Here is a 21888-nt window from a genome sequence, read left to right as displayed (position 1 = left end):
GACTGCTTCACAATTGGTTTCTGATATACTTTTAAAAAGACTTGTTCTTTTTTTTTACCTTTTTTTTTTTTTAAACCTTTTTTCTCTTTCTGGAGACAAACTCTGTAAAGATTGTATATGTACAAGACCAACAGAATACATTTTATTACATACCTTACAATGCAAAAAACTAGTTTACTGATCAAGTTCAAATTTAATCCATTTAGTTTCCAATTCATCTTAGCTGTACTCTTTATGTCAGATAGAAACTAAAATCCTCTTGCATTTGTCTCACATTTAAACCTGCAATCTGTTTAATAGGTAAAGAAATTCAGTGAAGTTGAGCTAATGCCACCATTGTTTGTTCTGCAAAAATAAATACTACTTAGGGAGAGTCTGATGAACTTATTTTCAAGAGTCATGATTTTAATAAAGCTCTAAAAGTTTGTGTGAATACATGTATATGGGCTGGCAATACTTCTATCATTAAGACTATTTCCTTAATTTCTTCTCTTTAGCATTTTAAAAAAAAGTTTCATGCAGCTATTTTTACTTAGTTTTCTGCAATAAACATATTTTAGTGAGTGGGTTTGAAACCATTAGTTGGAGATTATCTGCTATAGAGAAAAAAAAGTATATTTTATCTATGGTTAGCCACAGTACTATCTTAAAAAACATAAGGAAACTGCATTTGATTCTGTTGGAACTAGAATGAATACAATCTGCCTTTTGAATACAAAAAGGTGTAATTATCTATGTGTGTTTTCTCCATAACTTCATTCAGTAAATGTTTCTTACAAGTAAGTTATCAATTTTCACCTAGTAAAAAAATATGGAATGCTTACAATCCTCTCTAGCAAGCATATGTGTAGTTTTTGTCTCATTCTTCCAGAGATAACTTCATATAGTTGCAGGATTTTCTTCCTTCACAATGTTTCTCTTTCGTTAAACTATGAAACATCTTAAACAAATGTGCCACAAAACTCTTACCACCCACAGAAATCTCATGCCAGGTGTGATTTGCAGTGGAAATCAGTCTTGGTGAACTTTCTAGTGTAACTAAAAGTTTGTTCTAATTACCTTCCAGAGCATATTTCATGTCCAGGGCAAACAGAGTCCACATGATTTCAGCACTGATTTTTCCCATGTTCAGCTCTTGAGGGAACCTGCAATCACATTACATCAGTTTACCTGCTGCTAGAAACTATGCTTACAGATGCACAATAGAAAGGCAAATATTTCCACAAAATAATTCCCCTAGTATGCCCTTAGTGTATTTTGTGTTTTGTGCAGTTATATGAACCATCCAATCTTCAAATAAAAACTTCCTTTAGTCTAATGTCAGGGCCTAAGTAATCAGTTGAATGTTGCACCAATTCCCTCACATGACATTTTAAATCAAGAGACATCCATCTATCTTGCAGATAACTCCTCAATTTTAGATAAATCAGATGGCTTATGGAAAACCTGAACAATTGGCTCAGCTGTTTAGCAGCTACAGGTTTTCCTTAATTCCCTTATTACACTGGAAAATAGTGAATTTGTCTGTGAAGCTATATTTATTTATACTAGTTGACTCCATTTCGCTGTTTGAAGACTTTCACTTTGAAGTATGGATAAAACCATAAAGAATATAAAAGGTAGAAAAATGCATACTGACACTTTAGTGACAGACACTGTGTGTTTCACATCATATTTAAAAGGAGAGCTATTTTCCTGTCCTTCAAAAAAACCGCAACAACAAAACCCCAACCAAAAGGCTGTCCTTACTGCAGGTGTGGGTCTGACTTTAATACAAGCAGTTCCTGGGGTGCAGCAGCAGACCAAAGCGGGTCCTGCAGCTAAAGAGCAGGAAGTACTATACAGAACCTCTGAGCGGTAAACCAGTTGTTTATACTACAGTGGTGCAGTGAGTGTCATATGAATACACTAGCAGTTCACCATGAAGACATAAAGTCATCGAAGACCATATTAATGAGGAAACACACAGAGCTGTGTGGCTTTTGTCTTAAGTTTATTACACCACTTTACACTAGCACAGAATTAAATCCAAAGTATTTTGACATTATATTGAAGCACTAATCAAATTCAGAAAATAGTCCAAAAATGTAAGAATTTTTAAAGCTCCTATTGCCAAAGAAAGAATGTAAATGATGTGCAAATTTAAGGTGGTAGCAATATGATCTAAGTAACATATTCTTTCCAGGAACATATTTGACCCTGACCATATCTGCAAAGAAAAAGTACTTAATCAGCTCATTAGCTTTGTCACTTTAATATGAAGCAATTGCAAGCTCAGATCATGGCTATGCCTCCTTTATGCTAATGGCTGCTCAGTTACAGAAATGCATTCTGTTAACACAAACTTAATAGTTGTTAAAAGCTGAAATGTATTTCAACTGTCTCAATTCTTTTACCTCCAGCCCAGTCTGAGTTCTTTCTTAGCACCAGACTTGAACTTTGACAATGTTGCTCTGAGGAAATATTTAGAAGTTGATTTAATATTGACACTATCTTTTGTCCATACTGCAAAGCTGGCCATAATGCAAGGCTGGGTTTGATAAAAGTGCATTTGTTTGATTAGTGGTACATATATGTGTATACATTTTACCTCCTGAAAACACATGTGCGCACAAACCGTAATTATCTTTTCACTATGTTGCTTAAATTAACATAGTTTGACACAGTATACTCGATTCATCCCACCTGACTTCAGTTAGGTACCTAAAGTTCACGCCCAGAGATGATAACTTCTGTGTCCTTGAGAAATGTGAACATGATGCATAATCATCACACCAATTAAATCCTCCTGTCCAATGCTTAGGCTATGGATATTTGCAATTTTATCATTACATGGATACATTTTTGTATACAGTCCTTCAGGATTGACTGCCTTTCCCGTACATCCCGTTTCATTTTATCTGAGACAAGTGACCCCTTAGCAGGAGATTACTGTGACAAAAAATGATCATGCAACAGAAATTCCACTGTGTTTTAGTATAAATCTGTTACTTTTCACATGTAATTAATTTGCTTCATGGCAGCTATGATACCTGTAGGCGTATTCATCAGAGATTCCAATAATAGAGTTTTAATTTGTCCAAAGTAGGTTAGTAATGTAATGTAGACAGTTAAATCAATTTCCCTGACTGGAAATGTGGATTAGGTTAACATGCTAATGAACTAGTACCCAATATGCCTGTTGATCTGTGTTGCACTATTAGCCATAAAATACGCTTCTCCAAGCATTAACATGCTTGGAAATGACATCACCTAGCTTGCCAGGGTTCAGCTAGATTTTATTTCATGAAAGTTTAATAGTTTGACTTCCAGATAATTTAACCCTGATTCGGAAAGTAAGACTACTTGCTTATTACAGTATAATTACAGAACTCTGGCTTCAGCGCGATCCCAGCCCCTTCTCCACACAATGATGCCATTGCTTTTCCACTTTTTGCATTTATGAACAACAGTCATATTGGAGCTGGTAGTAAGTGGAATCCCATAAGGAAAGTAAACTTCTAGTTTTCAACGGTGCCTTCACAAGCTTGAATGTTTGCTACTGCAGCTTCACCCAGCTCAGATAGGTATGCACAATGGAAACTGTCACAAACGTCATTTTTGCACATTAGAAATAACCATTTCACATCTGATTCATGGCTTTCTTTTATCCTGTCATTCACATGAACTGTGTTGACACACAAAAATAAGCTTTATTCCATTACTCTGCTCTGCATTCTTTATCCTGTTCAGTGATGTACAGTAATTTGAGACAGTACAACATCTTGTATCACAAAACCAATTAAACACAAGCTGCTTAATAAAAAAATTTACTACTCATAATCATATTTCTGAAATAAATCGCTGTTATCTACCATTGTTAGAATTCCTTTTGTATACTTACTAACTATAGTGGTTGAAAACTGAATTGCATGGAGACGTTAAAGCTGTGTGGTGTAGACAATTTCATTTTAAATTTTTCAGGTATTATTAGTTTACAGAGGATTGGTCAGAGATTATCAGAGTGTAATAGATATAGCATTTCTGCATTAATTATTTTTTCTTAAATGGAATGTGAGATCTAAGGATTTCTAACTTTTTAACCAATTTCTGCATTTGCTAACATCAAAATTCCTGGGCTGAGACTTTCCCCTTTGGTCTATATTTACATTTATCCAAGTAACATTTATACATAATTTCAGTTAGCTATTCTTTTAATGAAAATTGTACAAAGTGTACAGGATTGACAGAATACATCATGAATTCAGAAGATTTGCTCTGAATGTCAATGAAAAGGAAATAAAGCTAAGACCTGTGTCAACAAGTATCACAGAATTGTGATGGAGTAAAATTTTGTCCTTAACTAGAGAGGCTGTAGTATTGCAGCTACTATTTCAACCATTAGCTGGCCACGATAGCAATGATGACTGTGATACACTCTTTCTCTAGGCACCCAGTACTGAGCACATGGACAGCAGATTGGATGTTGTTTTGAGCTAATGCAGCTATTTTTACAGAATTTTTGAGCAATTTAAGATGGAATGGGCATCTGAAGGTCATCTAGCGCAAAGCAGAGAGAACATCAAAATTATGTCAGGTTGCTCAGGGCCTGTACAGCTGAATTCTGGCTACCTCCAAACATTAAAATGACACAAGCTTTGTGGGTAGTATGTTTCAGTGTTTGACTCTGAAAAACATGGATTTGCTTCTGTATAGCAAACACTTTTTTCCCTACCTGAAAATTGTGCTCATGCCTTTTACTGTGCACTTCTGGAAGTAGTTTGGCTCTGTCTTTTCCTTACAAAATCTCATTAGGAAGTTGAGGAATGCAATCAGTACTGCCTCACCTATGTTTTCTTCAGGCTATACAAACAGGTCCTTCAGCTTCTCCTACACACATCACATGTTCCATCCCCCTGGTATTCTTGGTTGTCCTCCACTGTAGTTCTCCAGTTTGACAATGTCTGTCTTGTACTGGGGAATCAAAACTGGAAACAACCATCCAAATGCAGCATCACAGGTTCTGACCAGAAGGAAACAATCACTTCCTTCAGTCTGTGGGCTGTGGTCTTCCTAATACGTTGTTACGCAAAATACAACTCACTGCACTAGCAGCTTTACTCATGAGGGTAGTAGGACTTGGTCACTTAAGGTCCTTAAATTGCCTAAATGGTAGCTGAGCTTTTCATAGTACTGTGTTTTGATTAACATTCCTCTATTGCAAGAAATTTGTTTTAGTAACAAATGTCATAGTTTATGAGAGCTCCTTTATCAAAGCCTGAAAAGGGGTAATTAAAACCACCTCTGGAATTAAAAAAATCCTTGAGTTTTCCATAGATTAAAAAAAATTGAAATCCAAATGACCTCCTAATTTGTTATTCAAATCAAATAATCACTTATGTATTTTAAACATAAACCTAAGAGAAATCCATTGAAATATTTTAAAACATGTGAAATTATCTGCAAAACTCTCAATTATCCACTTCATTTTACATAGCTCTTATGGAAGTGTAGGCATATTAAAGTAGATCTCAAGAAAAAGATTTAAAGCCTTGTAGAACTTCAAATAGGCAAAATTTGTATATACTTTGTATACATCAGAAACAGAAGCTTCCTTCCACACTTCTCCCAAATTTATCAGAAGCGAGGTGCTTCATTCAGTTGAGCCCCGCAGTATCTACCAGTGAAGCTGGTTCAGCTTCACTAATTGTAGCAGGGGTGACACCTTTCAAGCCGACAATGTTTTGGATATTTCTTATACTACATCCCAGACCTTGTGTTGATGGGCATGGAAAAATGCAAGAGAACTTAAGCTTTTGAATCTTCCTTCTGAGCCCTCTTCCCAACCAGGACAGTGTTCTAGTTTGCTTTAATGTACATACATATAAATGTACATATATATATGTACAATGTGTACATATGTACAATACATATACACATACTATTACATAAATATTCTGAGAAAATGTGAAATAAATAAGAATTGAAAATTCTAGGTGCTCAATTAATATTTGATATTTATCTCAAAGTACATGACTCCCAAAAAGCTTACTCTTCCCTTGTTCCCAGCTTGCATTTGTCAGAGAGGCACACTTAGTATTCTGTCAGACATATTTCACTGTGACTAAACTGACAGGCTGAATTATCAGCATTATTAAAAATGCTTATGTTAGGAATGTATACAATAAACAGTAATGTAAACTGCAGAGCAGAACATGACTGAGATTTTATTATGCCTTATTCTTCACTATTAATCTGTTCAGATGATTTTGCTTCTAAGTATATTATGTATATTTAATATTTTCAACATCCTCTTAATTTTCTAATTCTAACACCTTTACATCTATAGGTAAAGAAGGAGGAAAAGAGCCTAGGCTTGACATTTGCGGCCACTGTTAAAAGTGCTTGGAGGACCCTAAAAATAGCTTCGTAGAAATTCCATGTTATGTCATAGTCCTTCCTGACATCATATTACAATGTTAAAATCAGTACTGGACAGTAAATATAATAAGCAAGTACAGTAAGTACAACTTTCAATTTGTGCTATAGATGGTTCTGGCACACCCTGAGTTTGCTTCCAAGTGCCAGAAGCAGCAGTAATGTTTTCTCAACTGTAATATGTCTTTCTGGCTAAGAATATTGACAAAAGAAACACTATAATTCTATTTGTTTTCCCTAAAAGTGACCTTCACATGGAATATTCAGACACCGCTCAAGAAAGTCCTATGTCACAGTTCACAGCAGTCATCACTGACTTATCTGCATTTTGGGCCACAACTGAAGTAAAATTTTGATATATAAAAAATACAAACACAACTGAAAACAAAAAGTAGTCAAAGCATTAAAATATAAAGAAGAAATAAGTCCCCAGGAAGAATCTTTTAAATTCACCATATTAAAAAAATTCACAGTCAAATTCTTCACAGACCCGGGTAATTAGATTAGCGTAGAAGTTCTCTGACAAAATACAGAACAATTACAGATGCATGCAGGGCTGATTCTCCTTTTTTCACTCAGGTTTGATGTAAGAGAAACCATCTACAGATGAACGAGCTCAGTGAGAAACCACCCCTCACTAAAGGTCTGAAATTATTATTCAACTCCAAACAAGTTACAGACAGCTCAAGGATTTCTTAGCACGATTTACTGCTGTGCACAAGATGTTAATGGTTGCCAAAGCTGGGGATTGGATTCAAAAACCAATCCAAATAAAGCCAAAAGGTATGCCAAGCACTCTGACAAGCTCAAGAGAAACAGATCAAGTCTCCTCAAATTGTAAAATGAGCTGGAGCGCATAAGAAACCGGTCAAATGATTAATCAGAACTAAGTTGGATAGTCTAGGGTTTATTTTTGCAAATCAAAGACTGAGATACCATCTCCACATTGTCTGAGCTGCAGGCAGAAAAAGCCTAAAGGAATTTTAAAATGGGCAGTGTCAGAAATGGAAGATGAGGAGCTTACTGGGTGCCGTACTTCAGTGCAATGGCTCATCTGGTCATTCTGAGCAAGACGACAGCTAGTATTTCTACTGTAATAAAAGAACCAAGAATCTGGGTACATCTTTATGTAAATAAGCACTGACTCCTATCACATATTTCTTACTCTAATGAAAACAGCTTTTCATGTTCCTGGATTTCAGATAAAGGTCTGGGCAAAAAGAGCAAAGTTATTTCTCTTTTCCCTAAGCTCTGTCTTAATGTAATTGCATTTCTGGTGTAAATCCCAAGTCCTCTGTCAGATTAAGACTGGGTCTCTGAGCAACCTGATCTACTTGAAGATGACACTGCTGATTGCAACAGTGTTGGACTAGATGACCTTTAAAGGTCCCTTCCAACCCAAACTATTCTATGATTTTGTGATCAAACTCTTGAAGAAACCCAGGAAATAAATTAGGGACTTCAGTGTATTCTGCAAAATCTTTTACCTTCTCAGAGGAAAGAGATATATTTCAAGTAATATATGCGACACACATTTGCCAGAAAAGGAGTATGCATCCTAGAATTTCTTCATCAGGTTGGAGGAAGGAGAGTTAACAGCATTCATATAAAGACTAGTTAATACAAAGGCCTTTTCCTTTTGAGATCATGTGTTCTAAAAGGGTGATGGCAGCCATGATCCGCTCTCAAAAGTAGATGCACTGTAAGTCTGGAAGCTGTAAAGGAGATAGACTCCTTCCAGTCTCCTGCATTATGAGTATCTGCCTAATAGTCATTATTAAATTCGTTATTCCATATTTGGTTAATCTCTCAGCGTCATGGTAATGAAGCACAATTGTATCGGTCTACACATGCTTTCCTTTTGTGCATTGTTAAGCCTATAATCGAAGAATTGTACATAATGGAAAATCTGGGTTTCTTTCCTGTCTGTGAATCCACACAAGGATTTGTGTTTTCTGTTGGCGTGGAGTCAATCTTTTCTCTGTTCCCTATGTCTAAGCATTTAGCAAAATATATGTTTGCATCATTTGTATAATTTAATCTAGTGTTTATGGGCCATGTGTATACTTAATTCCAACTTGTCTCTCAACTTTCTTCTAAAACTCATGCTAGTTCCCATACTTATAACAATCAGAGACTGATGGGTATTATGCAGCTATCATAGTTATGGGTATTACGCAACTATCATAGTCATTGTTGCAGTGTTATTATATGTGAGAAGCTAACAAAGCTTAACACGCAACAGAACCATACAAAGTTTTCCACACACTAAAGATAAATGGTAACTGCAGCAACTGACTTATTATAAAGGGAAGTGATAATCAAACGTAAAATTCTAAAACATCTATGTAAGTAAGAAACTTTGTATTATTTGTATTTTATCACCTTATTTTTAGGTAAAAAGACTTTTCTTTTGCAAACTATTTCAGAGTTTTGTCCTTAAGCAGCAAAACATCAGAGAAATTTCCCATGCAAACGTCTATGTATTATGTTTTCTAACCTTTTTAAAAGGCACACATTTTCACATTTCTCACTGAAGCAAGAGGATGACCAGTGCTCTATTAGTCATTTTGTTTCCTCTTGCTACAATTATTTCTGTCTCATAGGCCATAATTTTTCCAATTTCTCTGTTATTCTTAGAGCAATATTATAAAATCTCAGTTTATCCAAAATATTGCCATGAAAGTCACCTTCCTCACTTGCATGACAGTCTCTAAACCTCAACTCATATGTCAACCATACAATACTATTTGGTGGAACTTCACAATACACAGAATACTCTAGGTTTTCATGGGAAAGAAATTAACAATTAGGTTGCCCATAAGCATTGCCATGTATGTCCAATAATACTAAACTGCATATAAAAGGTAGCCACTTATGAATGTCTTCCCTCTATGGATTTTAATTAAGCAAAAATTTAATGAAAACTGTTTACACTGGCTAGTACTAACAAAGTGGCATATATTAAAAAACCACAGATCAATGGAATGAAATTGAACTCAGCTTGAAAGAAAATGAGAAGAATCAATGTATGGAGCAAAACCTAAATAAACCCCAAAAGCTTTTACCCTAGATAGTACTACATGTTTCTAGTTCAATTCTAAACTGATAAATTCCTATCATGATAATTAAAAATGTTTTTTCTTTATTTGTGTTGTCAAATCTGCAGTCTGCTATATTTTAAGAATATCAAAGTCCCTGAACCTCAGATGCACATTTTCAGAATAGCTCATATTCCATACTTGGTGGGTTCACTCTCATTCAGGTGCTAAAGAGTGTCTGGTCTGGGTGTGTGAATACACTAATTTTTGTGCTGTGCATGCAGCAATAGGTCAGATTGCACTATCTGTGGAGTGCTGGGCATGGTCATCTCTTCACTAGTTCCTAAGACAAGAGTTCTATCTGGTTTTGGAAAACATGTATTCTATTAAAACCAGGAGCAAAGAGTTCATTTATCCTCACTTTTTGTGCTCTATCCTCCATCTGTCCAAAGTTGTTTGGGGTTTTTTTTTTTAACCAAAGCAATGTTCCTTTTCCTGAAGAAAACATAATGGGCACGACAGATACCTTATACAGTCTATGTAACTAATCTGGTCTTAAAGTGTATGATATATTGCTACATGAGAAAATGACAGCAGGTCTTGGGAAAGAGCAGAATATCACTTTGTTAAACAGGATAAGGTTTACAAGTTCAATGAAATAAGTGATACTCATATGCTTCCAGAGAGTGACGTGTAATTCATAATGGGGAATATCACTGAATCAAACCACAAAACACATCAGATAAACTTTCCATTATTAAAGAAACATTCTATACTTAGCCTGACATAGTCCAATTCATGATATAGTTTACCTGAATTTTTTTCAATTCCTTCTATGCTTTTTTTTAACCAATGATTATTTCATAAGTGACTCATAGGTTACAATTATGCTGCTTTTTCAATGTAAGTTACTATCCTTGACTTCACAAATTTATTAAATATCTTACGTCCTGAAGTATGAAGAAATCTGCTCCTGCAGATTTCATGTGCCAGTTCTTTCCACACTGTGGAATGGGGAGGGAGTGTGTGAAACCTCTTGGAGCCTGGCTCTTATAGCAGCTTTGATCATTTCCATTTCCAAGCACATAGTATCATTTACCATCCTGTATTGGCATCAACATTCTTCAGTTAGGTTCCTTGTCCTGTGTTATGCTCCTTTAATTTCTGAATGCCCAGATCATGTTTCAACTAAATACCATGCTCACTGCAAAAAGAACTCAGTCTCATTGTATTCAATTTTTCTTTGCTCTCTCTTATTTTCTTTTGCAATGTTTAATCTATCTTGACTTTTAAAATTTTAAGCTAATGCTTTCTGGCTTTTAATCTAACATTCTTTTTGACTGGGTTATTCACTACGTCGTCTCCAATGATAGTGCCGTCAATGCTTCAAAGTTCTTATCTCTAACTGCAAGTACAAGTTCCTAACAGATATTGCAATACTATTTCACATTTGAGTACTTTCTCTAAGTATCTTTGATCAGCTCTTCTGAAACACCAGTTATGCTTTCTTTACTGAAATAAGAAACAGTATCACTTCTTTTTTCTTCGGTGAATTAGATAGTTTTGTGGGTATCTAACCCTGGTAATCTCAACACAACGTTAATAGCATTTGTTCTTGAATGGTAACTATGCTTTTTATTTTCCTTTCAAAATCTGATTTTTACCTATCAGATAGAGACAAAAAATTTCAAGGGCTAGCTAAGCCAGTATTTCAAATGCTCTGCAGGAATCACTAAAACACAGCACTAAAAGTAGTAAAGTACTAATGTACTAAGTACTAAGTGTTCACAGAGGAAAGAAAACAGATCCCTGCATTGCAAAGATGTAAGAATCAGTACATAACAAATTTAAACGTCCCACCAGACTCGTTCTGTTTCTTAAATTTGTTTTACAACAACATACATAACTATTCTGAGTACGTGTTACACAATTAAATGGAAAGCTTTTTACTAAAGATGTGCAGAGGCACAAAGTTTAGATCTTGATTTCCAAATGCACAAGAATATTTCAGTTTAAGATTTTGTTCATGATTTGTCATTGCTTTTAATTGAACAGATATTTTTTTTTTATGGCAATTTCTGCTGTCTAGCAGTGTGTACAATGCATATGCATCAAGTACTGGGAAGTCCTAGATTTGTCCCAGTTAGGTGTTTTATAATAAGTATATTTGTTATACAGACAGTCAGATATAAAATTGAGCTTTCATTAATAGTGGAACATCACACTAAGTTGTATAAATGAAGTAAAGAGGGAAAAGAGGTTTTTTTCCTCTGTAGGGTATGAACTTTTTCCTTAATAAGGTCAGTGCAGGAAATGATTGAACAGAGAGATGTTTATTGTCCAGGGCTGAAAAAATCCTTCATTTATTTAAAGGAAAGGAAGAAATCAGAAGGCAATGAATTCTCTTCCAACTTCTGGTTATCACCAGGAGGTTTCTTTGGTAATTATACTGAGAGTCCATATAAAGTATGGTACCTTTTATCAAAAGACAAGCACATCTCCATGTGCAGAGTGCCTTTCAGTATCTACCCTATTTCAGCTGAGACAGACTTGTTCTTGCTCCCCTTCAGACCATTCAATTAAATGCCACTGTAGACACCTCTATTAATTGTTTAGCCAAAGTACAGGTATAAGTTTCAATTTTAACTTTTGCATAAGTCATTACAGCTTGACTATGCTCAGATTTTCTAGAATCTCTCTGTAAAACAGCTCCGAAGAGCTAAAAGAGCTAAAACTTTTCCCTAGGCCCTCATCATGTCACATGTCAATTAGTACAACATCCGTTTTCCAGCCTTAATATGTGAAACATGTTCCTTTGCACTCCTCCTGTATATTTCATTTTCAAAACCCAGCACTCCATCTCTTCCGTCTGTGTTTATCGCTTGGCTCTCTCTTCTCTATTAGTGTATCAACCATAAGTTATTCAACTTGTCTTGGTTATTGATTGTACCTCCCTCATCTGTTACATCTTCAATTCTGAGAAGTCAGCTTTCATCTCTGGTAAGTCCAGGATATGCTCTCTATTTTATAAATTTTCAGGTCAGCTTGGCTAGGCTTTCTTTCTAGTCAATCATAAATTTGGAGAGGGTCTTTTTGTGATGTTCATTATTCTTTTGCAAATACATCCCTAAGACTCTATTATGATGCCTAAAAAAGTCTCGGCATGATTGGAACACCTTGTGTGCCAAGATACTATCATGACGTTAATACCATCACACTATTTTACTGAACTTTCCCTTCCGTCTCTCCATTTAGTTCTCTTGCATAATACTTTGCTACTTAACTTTTTGGGATGGTTCATATACCACGTGTCTTTAGTGTTCCTAATACAAAAGGTTCTCTTTCCATGACCAGAGCACTAAGTCTTTATCAAACTATGTCAATGTTTTATTCTGTATTTTTAAAAATCTCTAGCTAGATTATATTTAAAATACAACTACTGATTCAGGTGTATTTCTTGTTCTTACTTTAATAAACCCATGACTCTTAGTTTTTACGTGGAAAGTAATTACTTACTGGTTCAAGACAGGTGTATATGCTGTTTTATCTTCATCTATAATGGTGACCATCAGAGTAATAAGCTGTGCCCAGAAATCCAAATTCTTTGTTGTTGGTCCCTGTTCTTCTTTAGGAACTTCTTGCTTCTTACCCTGTTAAAACAAGATTGAATATATTTTATTTTAGAGAAATTCGTGAAAATATTATGGGATTTCCACCTACAGATTATTACTTGGTTGGAAAGAGTGATGTCTTAAGAATCTTCAGAAATTTTTGAGAAAGACTGTCTATCCATCTTAGAGTAGACGGTGTGACAGACTGTACCTGGCTGTGGACACATATCAAAAAACATACAAAATACAGACAGCCAGGTCAGTCTCAATAGAGAGATGTCCACACTTTAATTAAATACATTCTTAAATTCTTTGCTGTGCTGAAACTGAGTGCAGGTAAAATTGTCTGCTGAGGAAGAACTTTTATGCCTTACGCAATAAATACTGAACAAATCAATGTTAAGGAACATTTCTTATTTTATTTTGGATTATATGCTGAAATTATCGGCCTAACAACTGCTATGATGTTCACTGTAAATGAAGAAGTGGTTAAATTTCCCTTTATTTTTTTAGTAGTCAAAATAACAAAAGCTATTGCCCAAAGTATTCTGCACAGAGATTTTACAGGGACTTACAGATTGACTGGCAGAACCACAAACTGTGCATTTAAGAGAGGCAGAGGAAAACACCACAAAGTAGGAAGGGGGAGAGAATCTCTGGACACCTAAAAATACTAGGAAAAGGTACATAGGAATATCCAAAGGAGAAGCTTGTGAAGGTATTACCTTGCCAAGGATTTTAAAGCTGTGAGCAAAACCAATCTGCTATTTTACTCCTTTTTTATCCAGGGAATGGAATTTTTGTATACTCCTTGTAAATGAATTTGATTTTACCAGTTTGTAGGACAAATATCTGGTTTTATTTTGCTTTGTTTTTATTTTGTTATGTTCTGTGCAATCAATACACAACATCTGTATGGGTGTGACTTTGATAAATCCAATCCTATTTCAGAAACTAATCTACATGAAGACTGTCTGATGCAAGCCCCAAGCAAAGTTTCAGAATATCATATTTTATATATAGAAGTTCTGATTAGCATGAGGCTATGGAGTCCAATTTTACAGACCCATCTTAGATGATGAAATATTACTTTTAACGGTACTTCTGTATTTTTAAACTGCTCAGTTAGTATTATTTCATTTGAAAGAGGTTAAGAATTACCAGGGAATACACAATATTGCACTATGTATATATCATGCAGACATATGGACATTTATATGTATTAAACACACCTTTTTATAATTTTATATAATTTTTAATAATTTTATTATATTTTTATGTATGTAGAAAATAAAAATTTGGCTTCACACCACTTACTTAGAGTGGCTAAAGCCAGAAACCATTTGCAGACACTCAAAACATGTGAGGGATTTTACTGAACCAGTAACACCTGAGCAGTGCTATTGCACAGTAATTCCTAAACTGTTTTCATGTTTAAACAGAAATAATATTGCATGTATCCTTCTCCAGTACCAACTGAAATGGAATGGAATCCTTTTGGATAAATTCTAATTAAGATTCTTCACTCTTTTTCTTCGAGGCATGTGAAAGGAGCCGATCTAATTGTTCCACCCATTCAGGGCAGCGTAACATGCATAGCTCCTCTAGGGTGGCAAGGCAAGTGTTGCTGCGGTTTGATTTGCCCCAAAAAGCACTATGCTTACGCAGGGAACAGGTGGAGAAAGACCCAGGTGAGCCCTTCACTTATTGAAAGCTCTTTGCAGCAATCACCGTAACCTTCGTACTGCCCTGAAATATCTACACTGCAATATTTTTAGGAATGTGGAAGTCTAATTGTAATAATACCCTGCTCTCTGCAACATATCTACATTAAATAACAGCTGTGGTAAAGAAAGGAGGAGTCACAATAACATCATGCATCTTTTAAAATTCTTTTACATATATATAAAATATATTATATAACTGATACATTATATATTGCAAACTGAAAGGATAGAAATGTGGCTTTTACTCTGGAAAACTGTAAAACACAGCATTTCAAGAAAATCTATCGGTCACCGTAGGCCCCTTGCTTTCTAACTGTGTGATGTGCACACTTTACACTCTGAAGGTTGTAACATACAGAACAGTCTACAAAGGAGTACGGCTCAAATGGTATTGCTTACAAGGTTTTAAATTCAAACCTACTTGCTACAGAAAGAAGAAACAATCATGTTTTAGACCAATCATGTACAGTTGCAGCAAGGTAGATCAGTTTTCTGACCCAATGGGCAGAAGGGTAGTTCTCCCTAACACTGTCCCACAAGTTTCCTAATCTAAGGAAGTCAAGACCACTGTGTCCCCCACATGCTTGTCTCCTGCATGTTACACTGGGACACTGAGCTCACCACTGCCACAGGAGACATGTCTTAAGGACATGATAGACATTTCCATGAAAACATCAGTGTAGTGATAAAGCAGCATAGAGAACACATCAACCTTGAAGAATTATCAGAACAGAACACACAACAAAGAATATCCTTATTCTACTTCCTCTCTCCATGGGGAGATCGAATTTTGAATGTTGTTTACAAATCTAGACTCTCTCCTTCTCCTCATCCTGAAAATAATATAGCAGAACTGGAAAATGCTCAGGAAAGGACAGCAAGGTTTATGAAAGATACACAATGAGTTCCATTAAAGGAATGAATATATGAACTAAAGTTTATCTAGTTTATAAAGCTTTTCCTTAGCTGGAAGTTTCTCAGGATGTCTGCTTTGCTCACAATCAGAGACAGGATGCTGAGCCAGATGAATATTTTGCCTGATGTGGCATGGCCGGTCTCATGCTCTTAACCTTTTGGCCACAATGTGATCAGAAACATGAGGTGAAACAGGGCGAGGACAGAACTGAAATGCAGTAGTGAGGACATTCACTATTAGCATATTCCATTTGGAAATAGAAGTCTGTTTACAGCACGGATAAATACATGCATGGTCATGTTAATTTAGATAGAAAGGAGCCTGAAGTACGTTGGCCTCAGCTCAAGTATGTAATCAGGATGCCAGATGGTTTTGCGTACCTGAATTGATGCCTGTCCTGTGACTGCTGTACTACTAATTACACCATAATCATCAACCTACAAGAATTATGTCACAAACTTAGATGCAGAAATCTGTGTGTTCACATTTCTCAGAATTGTCAGTGTTTCACTCAATTCCAAGTCAATGTTTAGTGATAATCAGTTTGGAGCTGTATTATGGAAGGTAAGATTTCAACGTGCAATCGCTTTTACCAATATTCAGACACAAATTGGACTTGAAGCAACTGTTCAAGTTTTCATACCCTTAGAGCTACAGGACTCAGTAACAGAGGAATCTGAATACTGGGCATTCCACTCAAGCTTATATTGTTCTCTAGGAATATTAGGATAGCCCATTCACATAGTATAAATAATTAAATAATAATCAAATAATCAAAGCAAACTGTTTGCAAAGAGCTATCATCTGAAGTACTTTTAAAAACATTAAGCATGTTTTTAATTTTTTATTTTAATATTTTAAAATATTTTAAATAAATATTTAAATAAAATATTTAATATTTTATTTTTAAAAAAAAAACTAGAGGGGCTGGATTGTTAATTATCTGCAATCTCTAATCTCTTGATTAGACCTTTGATGCTTACGAGATAATCTGTATTTAAGGCCTGTGTAAAGTTCAGGTTTATTTTGCTTATTGTTCTCAATAAATAACCAAACATTACCAGCATTCAGATTTCAGCAAATATATTATTGGAAAATATTAATGATATATGAAATATATTTTGATATATGAAAAATATTTGGACATTTGTAGATCTAACGTTAACTGACAACAGTTCACTGCTACGCACCTAGTTAACACGAACAGTTGAGGAGTATAAGGCTTTGGATAACAAACCAGTTTGTTTGTTCATCTCTTCTGATAACAATACTACTACCCTTCCTTACTTCAAGGTTGAAGGTCTATGGCTTTTCCCACTTTCTCTTTTACCAGATCTCTGCTGCCACCGGATGATGAGCTGTTCTCTTGACTTTCTAAGCAGTGTTCTCAGACAATTTTATCTGTAAGAACTGGGTTTTGTTTGATGGAGAAGTCTCAGAATGGGGGTTGAAATATCACAGCAAAAATGCATCTTTCTGCTGTTCTAAAGTACTTTATCAAAGGTTTTTCTATTACTGTGGCTAACATGCTGCCCATCAAACACAATGCTACAACACAAGGAGAGGTCTCTAAGTGTCCTCTGCATGCCAGATTTGAAGAAGAGGCTTTTCAGTGCATCTAGAGAAAGCAGTACATAAATAAAACAAAGTGCTTTACAACAAGTATTACTTGGCAATGAAATTTGCATGCCTGAAAAATAGGACTCCCTGGGGTAACCAGCTTTCACTACCGCACAACTTTATTTCCCACTTCATACTTTTGAATGTGTTTGGAGATCACAGATCACAAGTTTCATGATTCAATTCTTATAATATTTCTATAAGAAATTAATAATCTACCATTTTTTTTTTCCCCCATTTCTGTTAAAGAAAAAGAGGTACACTTTCAAAAGCAACTAAGCGGTTTGGGGTTCCAAATCCCAACTGAAAAAATGACCAGGGACTCACAGTTGAGTACAGAAAAGCTGAGCCAGCTCTCCAAAGCATAGGTCCATCCACATGCCAGCCTACAGCATCTTGTTAATCCAGAAATTCTGATTCCAAAAGCTAGGATATTATTAGTACATTATCAACCTGACCTAAGGTGCTGTACTTCTAAGCAGAGACAGATCACAAGGCAAGAGCACTGTGCTGCTACACCTGTGTAACATCTGGCTCCAGAATTAGTTAATTTGTAGCTCCTGGTTTTCTGTACCATGCTTTGTTGTGACAATACAGAGCTGAGTAACAGACAAAAAAGGTCTCCAAAATCAGGCAGAATTTCAATACTATCCTGCTAAGCAGGTGTCAAATACAGAGTATCCCAGTGTTTTTTCCAGTATACTGGTGCTATCGGTCATTAAATGATTTGTACTGATCAAGAGCTCCTCAGAGAACAGGAAGAGTTTGATTTGCATTATATTGGTTTCACTCAGTGGAGAAGAATGCAAAAAGAATTACTGAAGGGACTTCAGTCATTGTGAGCATCAGCCAAGATTTCAAAATTTTTTGTTTTCTTAAGAAAACAGAAACAGTGACATATTTGTAAATTGAGTCAGAAAGTTATCAAAGTGCTTTCTAAACTACTTGAGGCATTATTTTTTTCAGCATAAGGCAGCTAGCTCTTTACTCAGATCAGTGTTAATTAAAAAGAGAAAATATTACATCTGCTGCATAAAGGAATTAGGTAGTTCCTCATCAGAGTGCTTTGTCTCAAATAATGAGGAAAATAATATTCGTGTCAGTGAGACTGCCATGTTTTACTATCTGTAGTACGTACTTGTTTTTCGTAACCAGCTGTTCTTTGTATTCTGGTATGAACCTGTAGTATGACATTTTTGCATACTGTTAGCACTTACCATGCTTCACTCCAGGAAATATTGGTGTTCTCTGGGGGTGATATTTTACTGTGAGTTATTTGCTTTCGAACAGTGATTGTCTCCCTGACATGAAGGTAGAGAGTAATAAAAAGAGGGAGCAGGGACTGCAAAGAATATTTTGTGGTTTACTTGTTACTCTTATAGTGATAGATTTCCCCAAACTCTCAATTCAGCACCCTCAATTTCATCATTCATTGTTCTATTTTCACCCCAAAATCAGACAATTACACACATTCAGACACTAAACATATTTTCTAGAAATATTGTGGAAGGCATCTTTCAGAATTTTAGTTTGTAGACAAAACCAAATGCAGAAGGTGGTTAACGTGAGTTACACACAGAGATAGTATATATAACATGCAGGAACCTACCACTTCTGGCCAGATAGAAATACTACCGTTTAAGTAGACTGTCTAGGTTCCACTTTTTCATAACATCACCCACAATATGATGCAGGCAAGAAATGAACCACGGTAAAACCCCGAGCCTGCATGGGCATCAGCAGGACAACAGCTGCCAGTCTTTCCCCCGAGTGAGAGCAGGTGGTGACCTACATACGAAACATTTCTTGATGTTTTGGGGCTCATGGGCTTTCGTACTCACTACTCACAGCTCAAGTCTCAGCTGTGCAGCTAAAACATGAACCTCCTGTGCTGCACCACCATGCTAGGATGAACTCCTTTCCTCCCTCCTGAGAGGAGGGGGCCTCATCTGATGGAGAGGCAAGCAGAGACAAGGGAATGGCTAATGAAGAAGGCTTAAGGGTGGAATCTGGTGTAATTGGATTAAGCTTTGGACACCAAGCTAATGAAATGTTAATTACAGTATTGGTTACTTTACTGCGTCATTATTATAAGCCAGTCTGCAGTGCACCTGGATTCACTGGAAAACCTCCACATCTATAGGTTCCAACAAGCTGTATACTTAGCTGTTCCTATAATTAAATGCACATACAGATATATTGGTAACAAAAGATAAGAGGATAATACAGAAGGCAGTTACCTTGTACAACTCTAGATCCGATACAAAATTTAGGTAGTAACTTGAATTATGTTACTCATCTCTCTATTAAAGCTAGATTAGTTAATAATATTTTTCAGAATTGCCTCCCACCTGCTGTGAAACAGTGAGTTTTACTATATGTTATTATGTGTGATTGTTGTTCGATTACTGTTAGCAAAGATTTATTTTAACTGTGATCTATTTATCTTAATTTTATATTTTGCTTTTTGCATATTTTCACTATAACTTCTTGTACTTGCTAATGATCGTAATTCTATAGACACTTGTCTGCTTAAAGTCTCTACATACAAACTCACCTGCTGGAAATCTTGCTGAAAGAGAAGAGGCATATAAATACAGTGAAATGCAGTTAATTCAGTTTTCCAGCTAAGTGAATTTTATTTATTTATTTCAGGACTTCATATTGCTCTATCATTGAGTGATGTAAGAGAAAAATAATATAATGACATTGTCCAACCCGCTCAAAAAAAAAAAATTTTTTTTTTGAGAGAGGCAATGCTTTAAACTTATTTTGCATTCTCTACCAAACAGAAAGGCTATAATATCCCTGCATTTTTAAACCATCTACTAAAATAGACAAGCTAAGCTCTTTTATGAATTCATATAAAAAAGTAGTAAAAAATTTTAAATACAGATAAGCTTTTGCAGGTATCACAATGCTTTGCAGAAGTTAGATTACTTCACTGTTAACTGTTTACTAAAATGACTAGCATCTGCTGATAAACTCTGCAGACGTATGTGTTACCCAGTCTAGCAACAGCTCGTATGCTTAACAGAGAAGATAAAATAGCTGCAGAATAAATGTTAGCAAGAAAACAGAACACTTTATGAAGCAAATAGATGTGATGTCTGAAGCTGCTCCTTCTACTAACTTACACTGTTACTCAGTTTACAATATAACCTGTTGGAGAATAAACACATACACAAGCACTCAGAGTGTAGAGTGCCTGTGGGTGCTGGTGAAAAATTCTTATGTTCAAAGCTTGAGAGCTAGAGAGAAGTTCTCTCACATAACAGGGATCCAACATTAGAAAATAAATTCTCATTTTAGAAGAATTGGATATATAGCATGTACTGCCTCTCATGAAATACAGGAATTTATATTCTGGATTCAAGTGAAATGTGCTTTCACAGAAAATTTGATGTATTATATCACGGAGTATGACTGTTCTTATGTTTAATGTACTACACAGCAAATGTGCATTTGCCAAACAATCTAATTCATGCTTTTCAAGACAGGAATACTCACTGAAATGCCATTTTTCCACCAAAAAAAGTAAGGAACAAGTAATATGATAAAGAGGTGATGCTCCTTTTAGACAGTTGTTTAATTTTGCGGATACAAATTTCTTAATTTTACCATTACTTATGGAATAAACTCTGGGCATAGTACAGGAAAAAAACCAACAGACATTCTCGAGGCTTTTGCATGGCATTTTGAATATAACAAGTCCTATAACTGTTTTGCATTGACAGTTCAGCCTGATGGATTAATGTTAAGAAATGTTATAGAATTATCCTCTGCTTTTTTGAAGCAATTACTAAGGCTTCATAGGTGTTAAAATACGAGGCTGGAAAGACAGTATATAATTTTCAGCAAATTATAATGCTTCTTTTCTAAAGCTACTGAAGTGAAATACGAGGTTTTAAAAAGTTATTTTCCAATTATGGATCTTAAATGAACAGTAATAGATCTAATGTCATCTTCCCTAAAGCCCCTGGACAATTTTACAGTCATGTCCAATGTGATGACTCAGTTATGAGTTAACATGTTTGGTTTTAAACTCATCTTGTTAAACTTTTTAGAGTTTCACTCACATCTGTGAGTTTGTTTATGATATATTGCTCTTTCTCACATAAATAAAATGAAAATAACCTGAGTGCTTTGATATGAACACTGCAATGCTTTGTATTTACTTACAGTAAACTAACAATAATGAACAAGCGATGGCATGAAGCACGTTCCTATTGGCCTTACCTGATCCATTATCTGGGAGTAGAGATCATAGCAATTGTCAAAAATGTATTTATAAGTCGAGTCCAGGCAGGCTCTTACACAGTCTTTCACCACGGTACTGGCTCGAGGTGGGCTCTGCAATTCAAGGACCTAATAAAATATTTCATAAATGGTACAATGTCAGAATTGGATTGAACACAAAAAATGCAAGTCCTGCAAAGAATGTAGTTCTGTAATACAGGATGAAAAGTGTTGAAATATAATAATCATAAAAATATTTAAAACTGTGTTGACTTAAGGTGGTCTTAGTTTAAACATGCATGAAAACACATACTTAA

At 35.4% G+C, this 21888-nt stretch overlaps 1 protein-coding gene across 1 annotated transcript in view; it reads right to left on the bottom strand.

The window, feature by feature from the left end:
• Nucleotides 1–21888, bottom strand: part of UNC13C (unc-13 homolog C) — a gene marked incomplete at both ends in the record, with an annotated part of 169106 nt that overhangs the window by 58024 nt on the left and 89194 nt on the right. The window contains 3 exons of the mRNA XM_082005380.1: nucleotides 1060–1145; nucleotides 12975–13108; nucleotides 21572–21700. Coding sequence (XP_081861506.1) covers nucleotides 1060–1145; nucleotides 12975–13108; nucleotides 21572–21700 — 349 coding nt within the window. The remainder of the gene's footprint in view (nucleotides 1–1059; nucleotides 1146–12974; nucleotides 13109–21571; nucleotides 21701–21888) is intronic.

Source organism: Phaethon aethereus (genome assembly GCF_964289735.1).
Source record: "Phaethon aethereus genome assembly, chromosome: 12".
Lineage (NCBI taxonomy): Eukaryota > Metazoa > Chordata > Aves > Phaethontiformes > Phaethontidae > Phaethon > Phaethon aethereus.
This window is presented reverse-complemented; position numbering and strand designations above follow the sequence as displayed.